This window comes from Physcomitrium patens, chromosome 23 (assembly GCF_059467195.1).
Source record: "Physcomitrium patens ecotype Gransden chromosome 23, ASM5946719v1, whole genome shotgun sequence".
NCBI lineage: Eukaryota > Viridiplantae > Streptophyta > Bryopsida > Funariales > Funariaceae > Physcomitrium > Physcomitrium patens.
In genome coordinates, this window is record NC_143432.1 from 4,922,823 (window position 1) to 4,935,363 (window position 12,541).

A 12,541-nucleotide genomic window follows, 5' to 3' on the forward strand; every position below is an offset into this window, starting at 1 on the left:
AAAACAACCTGAATCACAAAGACATCAAAAGATATCTAGTAATGGATCGTTGATAATTGTGTTTGAAGTAGAACCTACCTATGAAGGACATCTAGAAGGAGTATTTGTAGGATAATTCCACAATGAAGATATCAAAATTCATGCTTGGTTACAAGTAGAAGGCTTGGGATACTATTGATGGCTACAAGGACCTATGAACCATTTATCTCGTAAAAAATAACTGAAATATATAGTGGATACCATACGACAGATCTTCAACTTCTTGGGCATATATTGACTTGTTATAATATTGCTTCTCAAAGACCTCAAAGCTAAAAGAGGAGGTGATGTCATAGACATACAACTGAAGAAGATTCTAAAAGGTTCCAGAAGTTTTTAGAAGATTTTAATAGCATCTAAAAATACTCTAGAAGATTCTAAGAAAGTTTTAGAAGATCATAGGAGATCTTAGAAGGTTCTAGAAGGCTTTGTATGATTTAGAAAGTTGCCAGGCTTCATAAAAACTTCTAAAGAAGCTTTCTAGGACCTAATATATATAGGAGTCGAGTCTAAGGAGATCCTCAATCTCGACAACTCATTTCTTGTGGTCTAACTATGACCTTCTTGCCTTGTATCTAGTTGTTGTTCTAATGTCAAGCTAACTCCATTTCTTGGTCTTGAATCCTTATCTTGTATATGGTCCCTAAGACATAAACATTACCTTGTATTTATTCTATTGTTGTTGTTATTAAGATGTTGTGGTACTTATTGGATAAATGACTTCAACTATTTTTGTTGTATTTTGCAAGATTATGACTTGTAGTAAAATAACTTATTAGACATTGTTTCTTATAAAAAAAAATATGTCAATTTTTATTCTTTGTACTAAAAAATTATTGGTTCTTTTTAATTTGTGTGGTTTGGCTATTAATGAGATTGATTTTGCATTCATAGTGCTCAAAGAAATAAGTTAGTTCTCTCCTTTATCTTAAAGTCACCAACTCTTAGCTTATGAGGGTGTTGAAAAGTCCAATTTTTGGCTTGTTCAAGCTTATTTGATGATGTGGCTCATTGAATTGACATGTAGTGTTATCTTTCTTTTTGTACTTCTCTTATAGGTTGAAGAATTTGTAAATGTAAGTTTGATGTCAATCATCTAGTTAACTTCATGTTTGTAGAAGTTTCTATCATTATAAAACAGATGTTTTGACAAGTGTTACAATATTGTATTGTTGGAAGCTGCATCTTGCTTTAATATCATGTTGAAAAAAAAATAGTATCACATCTAAGACAAGGATATAGAATAAAGGTGTTGCTTTCATAGTTGAGTGCAATGAAATTGTACTTATTAATACAAATCCACTATTTAGGTTTGTTGCTACTATTCTCTTTGGATTTACTATTTTATAGTTATTGCCACAATCAACTAATAGGTATGGGTGCCTTTATAAACTAAAGAGTGATTGTCAATCTTATCTACTTATAAGTTTTATAAACTTAACTAGTGACTATGTAATAAAGTACTTAAATGGATGGATTTGGTCTAGTTGATACCTTAAGTGAATAATCCTATTGACATGTTGATGTAGTAATGATCAAGATAGAACTTGTTAAATCATTTCAACATTATTTGTATTGATGCCTAAAACCAGTCGACCATTTAAGTGCAATGGTAATTCCTAATTTTATCTTCATTTTTACTTGTCAAGCTATTGAAATCAACTCTTGGTCATAAGAAAATGTCCAATGAATGTTGAAATGAGATGAAAAGATTGTTAAAAAATTCACTCACCATCACTTGTACATGTTGTTTTCTATATCCATATATTCTTAGTACCATGTGATAGTCATTTTAGTTGGATCGCTGCTACTACTTTCCTTCCATCATGCTTCCAGTTTACGGATTGTAGTCATATAATCACACATTCACACCTCTCTATTTCCATCTCCACATGAGTTGAGTACATATTTGTTCTAAGTTTGTAGTCGCTTTCTTTTTGAGAGATAATAATGAGATTAAAAAAACAAAAATAAGTAACCATTGCAAAACATCGTCACTATAATATGGACTTAGTTTTTTTTTTTAATAAGGTGAAATACTTGTTATATATTAGTCCATAGTTGCACAAATTTGGCTTCAACTTCTCAAAGCATGTTTTCACCGACATCAATATTTCAACTAATGGTCATAAAAATAGACCATGGATTTAAAGTTTGCCGAATGGTTATAAATCCAATTTAACAATCGGATGGGTGGGTATATTTTCAGGCTGCTTAATTGAAAAAAATAAAAATAAAATCAATTGAGCATATATACACAAATCAACTGCCTTAATATTTTGACAAATGGAGCCCTTAAAGTTAGTATTTGCACAGTAATAAAGATTTTGATTTACTCCATGAGTTTTCAATAAGAAGGGCATTCTTTTTTTCTTTTTTTCTTTTGCTAATATTCATAATATTGCATCTTATTATTTTTGATTTTTTGTATTTTTATTAATTGTATCCAAGAAATATCTGGAATCGTGAAAAATATTTCAAAAATAAATTCGGACTCAAAATGTAATTTTTAATTCAGAAGCTTGTTTACAGAGCACAGAAATTTATTTATTCTATTATTTTTAAAACTTCTCTTATATATATACATATATAAATATACGTATTATATTTAAAAGTTCTTAGGTATATATTTATATATACATTATGTACATTAATATATTGTATTTAAAAAATTATGTATGACCAAGAATTTGTATGTGCACATGTTAACTAATAGAAATTTACTGGACTTATTTATATAATTCAACTAAATTACAAATTACTAAACAGAAATTACAGTATCTATTTTTAATGTATAACACTAGTAAAAAGGTACAAAAAATAGTATGAAAAGATCTTTTGATACTTGTTTTGAAATTCAGTATAATTTTTTGGAGACTTCAAATGTAAGATACAACATAGAAGTTAAAAAGCTCGAAAAAAACACAAAAAATAAATAAATAAATAAATCAAAAATCAAAATCAAAATCAAAAAAAAAAAAAAAAAAAAAAAATGCCAAAAACCTTTAAAAAAGAAGTAGCTAAGTGCTAAAATTTCAATAAATCATAACTGTCAAAATCATTATCTAGAATTATCAGATACACTGCAAGATAAACTTGTTTTTTTTTAATGAAAGGAAGAATAATGTCATGACCCATATAAAAAAAACATCAATTTTTTTCTTTTCTTTTAATACACAATCGAAAAATTTACACTCTAACACACATTTGAAGACAACATGAAGACAATATGAAGACAATAACAACTTAATTTTCGAATCATACCGTATTCATACACTATATATGAAACCGTATAATATACCCATCTCTTTCGAATACGTACACGGGAATGACAGCAAAAGATGAAAGCCGTGGAGTTTTAGGGTTCAGGGCTTTTGATGCAGGGCGTGCTGCTGCAGGTCTTGACGAGATTGATGTCTCCGCTTGTAGAAGAAGAAGCTATTCGTCGCAGCGTTTGTATGAGTACCGAGACCCACAATTAATTAATTGTATTAGGAGCAGGGAGTCATCGAAGTTTGGAACTGTGGTGTCTGGGGTGCTGCGAGTGGCGATTTCGAGCTTTTTGCCTCTGGGAAATGAAGCCGGCGGTCATGTAGATAGGAATTGCTGCGTGCAGATGGGTGCAATACGATTGGTGAGATAAGAAACGAGTAGCGAGATGGCTTCGAGTGGACGAAAACCCTTCGGGCAGCCGGTTCCCGCAGCCCCTGTTGTGGTTGATAGCAGCGGAGCTTCGTCTACGCGGTCCAGCAAACCGAGTTTTCATGAATGGAAGCTCTTTATGGTGCTCTCTCGTTCTCTCCTACGCTGGTCTGAATTCGCAAGGCGAGGGTTGTAGTTGTGAGGATTTTAGGCGCGATTTTTTTTTTTTTTTTTTTTTTTTTTTTTTTCATCAATTTCATCCTGGTTTTGAATGCTGCAAAATTGAGTAGGCAAGTGGATTTAACAGAGATCTCTTTTTCGTTTTTTCTTTCTTTTTCTGGAACGTTTGTTTTCATCAGTCGTCTAGAGCTTCGGATGTTTTAGCGGAAGCTGGTCCCATAAGAGTGAAACACGATGATGATGACGTCGAGCAAACCGCTGAGTTCAAGAACATATTGAAGGAAGTAGAGCAGCTAGGTTAGTACCTTGCTCCGAGCTTTACCTCTTTCTGTGCTTTCTTGAGGTCTTGGTCCTGTTGGTTATTGTCGAAAACTGGAAGGAGATATACTGTTGACTTGATTTTGGATTGTGATGGCTAGTCTTTAATCCAATGCAGCACACCTCGAATGTTTATGATTATTATGACAGTTTATTGCGGTTGGACTTGAGGAATTTTGCATCATGAAATTTCAATGCTGTTCCATTCAAAGGGGGCAAATGGGGGCTTTGATGTTAGTATTATATCCCTCCAACACATACCCTTCATTGGATCAGCTATTTCATGTACTGAATTTGATGATGACAACAGGAACCTCAACATTGGAATGGAAGGATCGCAAGAAGTTGGAGACTGCCAAATTGGTAGCTCTTGGATCAAAGGTAGAATTCAATTGCAGTCAACGCAGCTTTTCTTTTTGTTGATTTTTTCATTTTAATATTTTTAGGAGGTCTTTTGTGTTGATTTTTATTTGATTATATAATAAATATATGAAGGTTGTGAATATTGGGAGCATAATATCTGTTAGAAGGTCCTGTTCGTTCATGTACCTAGACTTAGATGGTATATTCACACGTTATAGAGAAACTTCAGAAAATCAAACCTATGGAATGTGTTAGCAGCTCACTTGGCTGTATTTGTTCGATGTTTGGTAAGCCTAGAGTTCCTTTTGCTTCATTTTTCCAACGAAGAAGTTTCTTCTGATTAGAGTTAGTTTGTGTAGTGAGGAGATTCACGTGTGACTAAACCAATCCCCACTTTATTATTGAAATACATGTCGCGTAATTGAGTGGCAGCCTCTCGCAGCGCTTGCGGCAACACAATGTGATGAATTATGTGACTTTGTCTTTTGAATCAGGCACCAAAGAGCTTTAAGATGCCCGTCTCGATGGGAGTTGGAATGAAACGAAAACAAGAGCATAGAGCTGAACAGAAGCGGCAAGATGTAAGATTGTCACATTCTTTCAAAACCAAGCGTGTACTTGTATTGGGATCAAATTTATTTTCAGATTTTTTCATTTAATATTGCGAACCTATTTTATGTTTTGCTGTAAAGTTGATGAAACATCTATGTGTGCCTTATACAGGAAATAGCGCAAGGTATTCGCTCGGCAAAACGCACTGCTGCGGAGAGGAAACCTCCTCCTAAAAGGACGGCTGAGGAGAGAGGCTTAAACGCTTCAGAGGGAAAATTCAAGGGAGGAGTACTGTATGTGACACCCCCATCCGCACCTGAAGGAAGATCATTCTCGAAGAGCTCTAAAGGTGAGGACAGGTTCTTTGAAGGTGGCAAGGGCAAGGGCGGAGGTGGCAAGAAGAAGGGTAAAGGTGGCAAGAAGAAAGGAGGCAAAAAGAAGGGAAAACGTTAGTGTGCGGCATCATTTGTAAAAGAAAAGCACCGTATTTAATCTTCACATTCAATGCAATCCCTTGTGCAATTTAGTTGGAAACATACCTCAAGATCTGCAGTGTGTAAACATTGTGGACAATATTGTTCAGTTGCATGTTCAATCAGAACTGGTTATCGTGAATTCTTTGTTCGACTTAGGGTCTCTTCACACGAGCTGAGGGGAAAGTAGAGGACAACGAAGTGTAACACCCATTTCGCTCGTAAGGATTCAATTATTGGTAGTAGTTGTAATGCACCATTTAATAGTTTTTATGTATCGAAAGCAAAGTAATATACCCATCTTTGATACTAGCCAAAGCTTAAAGATAACTTCAAATCTTGAGGCTGCATTCAAATCATTTTTTCTTGTCTGAAGCTTTTTACTTGTTTCGAGTTAGTTTGGTCTCAGATGTTATACACAAACTTGGCTGTTCCGTGAAATGGGTCACTCCTAATATCTATGTGTATCATCAATCAATGATAAGTTTAGAGTATCCTTGTTCTAATCATTGTTATTTTTGAGGTTTACAACTAACAAGAAGACCGAAAAAAAGAAAATGAGATTAATTTCATTTGATGAATGATATTTCAAAACACTACTCTGTCCTCGCATTAGCATCGTATTTTTTCATGTATTCGACCGTTTGAATTACAATCTTTCACTGTATTTGATTGTTTTTCATTTCTTATGGCATCATTTAAAAGTTTCTACATGGTCCAAAATTTGCTTTACTTTGATGTGCTTGTGTACAAGAATCATATATTGATTCACTATTCATCACAAGTATAGGCACAATAATAATAATAATAATAATAATAATGTAGATTGTTAAAAGATAAACAACACCACCTTAAAAAGTCGTTCAATTGTAAGTTTTAATGGTGCAAACAAGGGAAACCCTAGTTTCATGAACCACCTAGAATTAAACTCACACTAAAACCACCCTGAAACAACAAGTCAATCCCAAAATTACACAACATAAATTACCATCAACAAGCACATACTTCTACATGGTAAACCTCTACAAACACAAGTTCTCAATACAAAATTTCACGAGAGAAAATAATGGTGTGTTATGACTTTCTACTTTTTTCAACTTCGTTCTACTTGCTGTGTTCTAAGGGGTGAAGGAAATCTCAAACCATCATTTAAAGACGAACAACAACAACACAATGTTAATCGGGGCAGTCAGGGCAGCAGGGGGCCAAAACAAAATTTCCGATCACTGCCCGATCTGCCCAACAAACAGAGCTGCCCGTGCCCGACGGTCAACAAAAAATGGCGTGCTGAGAAACTGGAACATGTCCGAGTCCAATTGCATTAATGACCAGCGGTCGTCCGAGAGTCACGTTGGCCATTCACCAACTACCACACTTATAGTCGCCGTCGCGGAACCTTCACCCATATCCTCCGTCCAACGGTCAGAGGGAGATTCCGTCTCCTACCGACGGTAGCCAAGCCGAAGGGGCCCCACGATCATGTCAAGCACGTTGCTCATTTAGATGGTCCAATTCGATGCGGGCCTTGGTGCTTGTGTGTGTTGCTTTCGTCGCAGCTCGGTTTTTCTCGGCATCGTCCATTTTTGGATGTCGTGAGAGTCTTATTGCATCGATTTCCGGAGGTCAGCGAGAGAGTGAGAGGGCGAAAGGTTGGATTGTGGGTTCATGAGAGGAGTGTTTTGGAATGAGCAGTTTGGCTGGAGGGCCGATTAATTGCGTGGAATCGTTCGGTGCGGGGGTGAAGAGAGAATTTTGTGCTGGTGCATTGTTGGGTGCGTGTATTGTTTGCGGTTTCAGGAAGAAGGAGGAAGGGGTTTTTCTGTGATCAAGTTTTAGTTGGGTTGGTTAGGTTAAGACGCTGACTAAGAGATTAGTTATCCGTGAGATTTTGCGAAATTGTTGTGTGTGTGTGTGTGTGTGTGTTTTATTCAGGTTGAGAGATGGCTTTCGATATGCGAGGATGGGGTGTGAGTTTGGATGCATCGTGCGAGGACAAAGTCTCTGAGGGTGTGGAGCTTTGCCCATTCCTGAGGAACATTGGCGTCTCCACCAGCTTTGTCTTCTCCAAATTGAAGCTCCCCACCCCTGCCCCTGTAACTCCCTGGCTGCTTTTAAGCTATTTGACTAGTTCTTTTTTCTTTTTTCTTTGCACGATATGTATTGGGGATGGTGTGCTCTGCAAATTAATGCAGTTCATCTAATCTATGACTAAGAAGGTCGCTGACATTAACTCAAACAAAGTGCCGCTTTATAAGACGTTGTAGCATGTCAGTTCACTTTGAGAATACACCATTGGCTTTGACACTGTTTGTCAGCAGCTGCTGATGGATTTGAGCCTTACCTACTGAGGTGCCCCTTTTTTCTGAGCCTTACTTACTGTAATATTGACACTCACACCTATTTGAACTCCGCCTCTACAGTTGCTTATGCGAAATAGCTCCTCAGATGAATGGACACTAGTTTTACAGCAGAAATTACACCTCTGTTGAATCGGAAGCGCGCCTGAGTGCTGTCATCTAGTGAGTTCACGACGTAGAGACTCATTATACAAACTGCGATTGTGGGACATCATAGGACATTCTGACATTAGCCCCATCTTTGATGAGTAGCTAACCCCACCAAAGGAACGAGATTCACTTAATCCTATGTGGTCAAGCAAGAGGCACGTATCAAAAATTTTGTGATGGACAGGAGTGCACGCTACAGATGAAACATTTAGACGGTTCGAAGTTCAGATTTTGAGTTGCTATCTTGCAAAATATGCAGACGAGAGCAGGCCGCGGTCCAATTTTCGAGGATGGGCCAGGTTTTGAGAACTCCTTTCGCCTGTTCCACGGCAAGGATGGTGTCGTGCCTTTGAAACGGGCGTCGGGAGAGCAGAACGCGCGGTCATTCACTGAGACACTTGACGCGGAGGATCTGAGTTTCCATCCGTTGTCTGCTCGCGCTGCCACCATCAGCTTGTCGTCGTTCGGAGCAGGGGGGCCATTCGGATTTGATGGGTTCATGGCAAGGCAGAATGCGAAGAAGCCGAAGGAGAAGAAGCCAAAGAAGGAGACGGAGCCTGAGAAGAAGCGTCGGTCGAAATTGGAGTCTCATGTATGGGAGGGATCTTAGCTTGATTTGCTTTACCTTGCCTTGTCTGGGTGGTGATGACGCGTGCAGAACAGAGGAGTGTGGATGTTTGGATGGGATTTGGAAACATGGCGTGTCTCTGACGACAGGGCGTTGTGATGTGCAGATGCACGAGGCGATGGGGAGCGAATGGCTAGCGACGGGGCAGTGCCCGATCGCAAAGTCGTTCCGCGCCGTGAGTGGCGTGTTACCGCTGGTGTCAAAGCTGTTGCCAAAGCTGCCGCAAGGAATGAAGTACAGGTGCCCGCCAGCGATAGTGGCAGCGAGAGCGGCGCTGGCTCGAACGGAAGCAGTGAAAGCACTGAGACCGCAAGCGCTGCCAACAAAGGTGTTAGCAATCGGGATGGTAGGAATGGCACTGAACGTGCCGCTGGGAGTGTGGCGAGAGCACACGAAGAAGTTTTCTCCGCAATGGTTTCTGGCTGTGCATGCGACGATCCCGTTCATCGCAATGCTGAGGAAAGCGGTGGTGATGCCGAAATATGCGATAGCGTTCACAATAGGGTCTGCAATACTGGGTCAGGCAGTGGGAGCTCGTGCTGAGAGGATTCGTTTAGCCAAGCTCAAATCCTCAATCACTCCTGACCAAACTGAGCAACTTGAGCCCTTTAAAGAAGCCCTGGCTGTGGAGCTTGGTCCCCAGTGTATCAGCCCGGCAACAATCAACGTCACTGCTGTGAATGCAGATGTAGTGGGAAAGGTGGCCATCCGAGATGAAGCATCTTCTCAACTACAGACGGAGTTGTTGCCCTGCGACTCAGTGTCATCAGTGATAGAGAGAGGTATTCACTCCAGCATTACACATCAGAGACAAGACTTCCCAGTTGTGGAACAAATTGACGAACTGTGCATTGAAGTGCCGTCGAAGATGGGTGCCACCCACAAGAGACTCACAGCGTTACCAGGTACTTTGCACTGTGGCTCCGAGGCACTTGTGACTTGCTCAATGAGCCCTGTTTCTCAGCCAGTATTGGTCAATTGATCCTGAAGATGAATTTGCCAGCTCTCATTTCGCATCATCTCTGTTTCTTTGTTGCTCTTTTAGCTCATCAGTAGAATGCAGGAAGAATTGGGGGTGATGTAGAAAACGTTAAGTTGGTGAGGTAATGGTCCTTTTCTTTGGTCCGTTTTTTTCTTTTTCTCCCTTTTTTTTCCTGGATGTGACAGACGAACATTGTATCTGTCCCTGAATAAATGAGTACCCAACTGGGTGTGTATTGGGCAAGTGTACACACTTGCAAAGGCAGGAGACGACTCCACTATTCCCCTCTGCCGTTTTATACAGAAGACTCATTTGTTGATGTTTTCTCATCAACAGAAATATTTGAAATCTGAAGGAATAAGTACCACTTGGGCTTAAAACAAAAGAAAAATAATCTTCAAAAATTCATTGAGGATGTGATTTTTCTTTTTCTTTTTGCTGTACTGAGGGTTCAAAACATCACTTCTCAATGGGTGAAATTAGTCCCAAAGGCTTCGTATAAAGGGTGGAAGTTGATTGTTTGAAAAGCTAATTTATGACACTGTTAAGAAGGTTTTGACTTAATCTTAAAGCTTTAGATTTTGAGGCCTAACCTGAATGGTTCACCATTAAAAAAATCTCTTTTTGTTTTATTTTTGGCTTGTGTATTTTCATTGCATTATATGTACATGTATATATATATATATATATATATATAGCTTCTGAGCAAAATAATCTTCAATGTTCAATTCAATGAAAGTTAAAAGAAGTCTTCAAGTCCTAAAATTGTAAGTGGTTTTATATGAGGGTTTTTGGCTTCAATTGTAATCGTATTATATTAGTTATTTTGGGTTAATCTTCTAATCTATTGTATTGATATTTGTACCATTGTAATTTCTAGATTATCAAGTGTCAATTTTTTCTACCAAACAAGTTAGATATAAAGTATATTATAATAAATTCTTTTAACTTCATAAAGCCTTATAATAAAATTATTTATAATATTATTACAATAAAAAAATTGTAATAGACATGTTTATCAATGTTCATTTTTATTTTTTATTTTTATTTTTTTAATTAAAAATAAAAGCCTTTTTTAAAAAATATTCTATAGTATTGATATACCATAAAATTGAGAATTCAATAATATGATATAATGCAAATAATTTAACAAAGAATCATTTAAATATGTATTATGAATACTATAAAAAAAATAAATAATCAATTTATACATGATTAGTTCCTATTTGAATATTTCTCTTTTGAAAAAGGATATTTTTTAATCAATTTTTAACTTTCATGTTTTTTTATGAAATTTCATTTGTAAAAATATAAATGCTAGTAAATTGTAGTGAAGCAAATAGAGAAGAGAAGACACCTAAAAAATCCTTCTTAAATAAAACAAAGTAGCATTCTTACAATTAGTAGATTAAAGACTTATAATAATACAAATATTGGCCGAATTGTGCATCATAGCATCTAAAGGATTAGATTCCTTTACTATCAAGGATGTGATATTTTTTGGTTTTTGTTGTGACCCATTGGAGTTATGAAGAAAAATGTGCATGATATATTTCAAAAGTTTTAATATTTATCAAAACATATTTGTTATTCAAGGTAGAAGTGAACCTTTATAACAAAAGTAGTAGCATGTCATTAATTTATTCTACTTGCTTCATTTATTACCATTGCAAATAACTTCATTCATTAGCACTATAAACTAAATAAGTAATCAACTTAGTTTATTAAAATATCACATTAAGCTCTAATTTTATGCAAATCAACTTTGATAGATTAATACAATAAATTAGATTGTATTTATGATCCACTTGTACATAATTGTGAGAAAAAAGTCATTCTTGTAGGAAATGTGCAAACATTATGTCTAAAACTTTTGTAGTTTTTGCAAAGTTATATTATTGTTGCTACTTGAATAGTTTCAAATTATGCAATAGAATGTTGGATGGATGCTTTAGTATGTTTATCACTTTTCAATCTATTTGTTGCTTCATATAGTTTGTCCTTTAGATGACTGACACTTGGATTTTTCAACCTCACCATAACTATTCGAAGCTCCAATAATTGATCATATACTTTCTATTATTGATGGAGAGGTAATAGATGAAATGTATGATTGTTAACATTATAGACAAGGTATAGATCTTTAGAAGTAGTAAACTAAATTTGTGGCATAGTAATAATTAATAATTTAAAATTATTTTTAAATAATAGTAATGTCAAAAATTAGTAATTGTAAAAACACCACCATTTTAAAGTAAACTTTGAATCTAATGCTTATATGGAAGGCCTAATATGTTTGTCATTGTCCTTATGTAAGAGGAAGTGTTATCATCAAGTATTATTCTTGCATATTTATATTGTTTAAAAAAAAAGGTTTAAATCATATAAAGAGACATATTTCATAACATTGGCAAAGAAACCAATATTATGTAGACAACATATATAGATTTTTTTTGAATTTTCTTGAGCCTTGATTTCTCTTGTTGTATTCTCAAAAAAGTGAAAGAAAGAAATTTGAACTTCTTAAAGGTCTTTGATAGACATTTTCAAATGTGATTTTAATATTGAATGTTAGTCTTTTATTCATCATATAATAACACTTTCAAAGTAAAGTAAATTATTTGTCTTAGCTTTAACAAATTATTTTTTATTTGATATCCAAGTATTTTATAAGTACACAATAATTGCATAAACAAAAATAGAGATATACTTGTTGCATAGATTATACCATTTTATATTGTAAAGCTTTTTGAAAGAAGCACTAAATAAAATGATTTAATTTTCAAGAAATAAAGACCAACATGTTTCCACCTAGTTCAAAAAATACTTCTTATAATTTGCTAAATTTATTTTTTTG

The 12,541-nt window shown here is 35.9% G+C and overlaps 2 protein-coding genes across 2 annotated transcripts; both read left to right on the forward strand.

Moving 5' to 3' along the window:
* The first annotated feature begins 3,423 nt into the window (after positions 1-3,423).
* LOC112275600 (uncharacterized) lies at positions 3,424-5,879 on the forward strand. The gene is made up of 5 exons (XM_024506093.3): positions 3,424-3,823; positions 4,041-4,158; positions 4,490-4,560; positions 5,037-5,123; positions 5,266-5,879. Exons 1-5 carry the CDS (start codon positions 3,698-3,700, stop codon positions 5,545-5,547), a joined length of 684 nt encoding a protein of 227 aa, XP_024361861.1. The 5' UTR covers positions 3,424-3,697; the 3' UTR covers positions 5,548-5,879.
* A 1,198-nt stretch (positions 5,880-7,077) lies between these two features.
* Positions 7,078-10,127, forward strand: LOC112276009 (uncharacterized). Its single transcript, XM_024506919.2, has 3 exons — positions 7,078-7,660; positions 8,334-8,666; positions 8,809-10,127. Exons 1-3 carry the CDS (start codon positions 7,508-7,510, stop codon positions 9,682-9,684), a joined length of 1,362 nt encoding a protein of 453 aa, XP_024362687.1. The 5' UTR covers positions 7,078-7,507; the 3' UTR covers positions 9,685-10,127.
* The last annotated feature ends 2,414 nt before the right edge of the window (positions 10,128-12,541 follow it).

Excerpts from the sequence above, each read along its gene's own strand:
- LOC112276009 (XM_024506919.2), top strand. The coding sequence starts at position 7,508 with ATGGCTTTCGATATGCGAGGATGGGGTGTGAGTTTGGATGCATCGTGC. Across the intron at positions 7,661-8,333 it reads AGCTCCCCACCCCTGCCCCT|ACGAGAGCAGGCCGCGGTCC; the intron begins GTAACTCCCTGG and ends CAAAATATGCAG. Across the intron at positions 8,667-8,808 it reads GGTCGAAATTGGAGTCTCAT|ATGCACGAGGCGATGGGGAG; the intron begins GTATGGGAGGGA and ends TGTGATGTGCAG.
- LOC112275600 (XM_024506093.3), top strand. The coding sequence starts at position 3,698 with ATGGCTTCGAGTGGACGAAAACCCTTCGGGCAGCCGGTTCCCGCAGCC. Across the intron at positions 4,159-4,489 it reads GAAGGAAGTAGAGCAGCTAG|GAACCTCAACATTGGAATGG; the intron begins GTTAGTACCTTG and ends TGATGACAACAG. Across the intron at positions 5,124-5,265 it reads CTGAACAGAAGCGGCAAGAT|GAAATAGCGCAAGGTATTCG; the intron begins GTAAGATTGTCA and ends TGCCTTATACAG.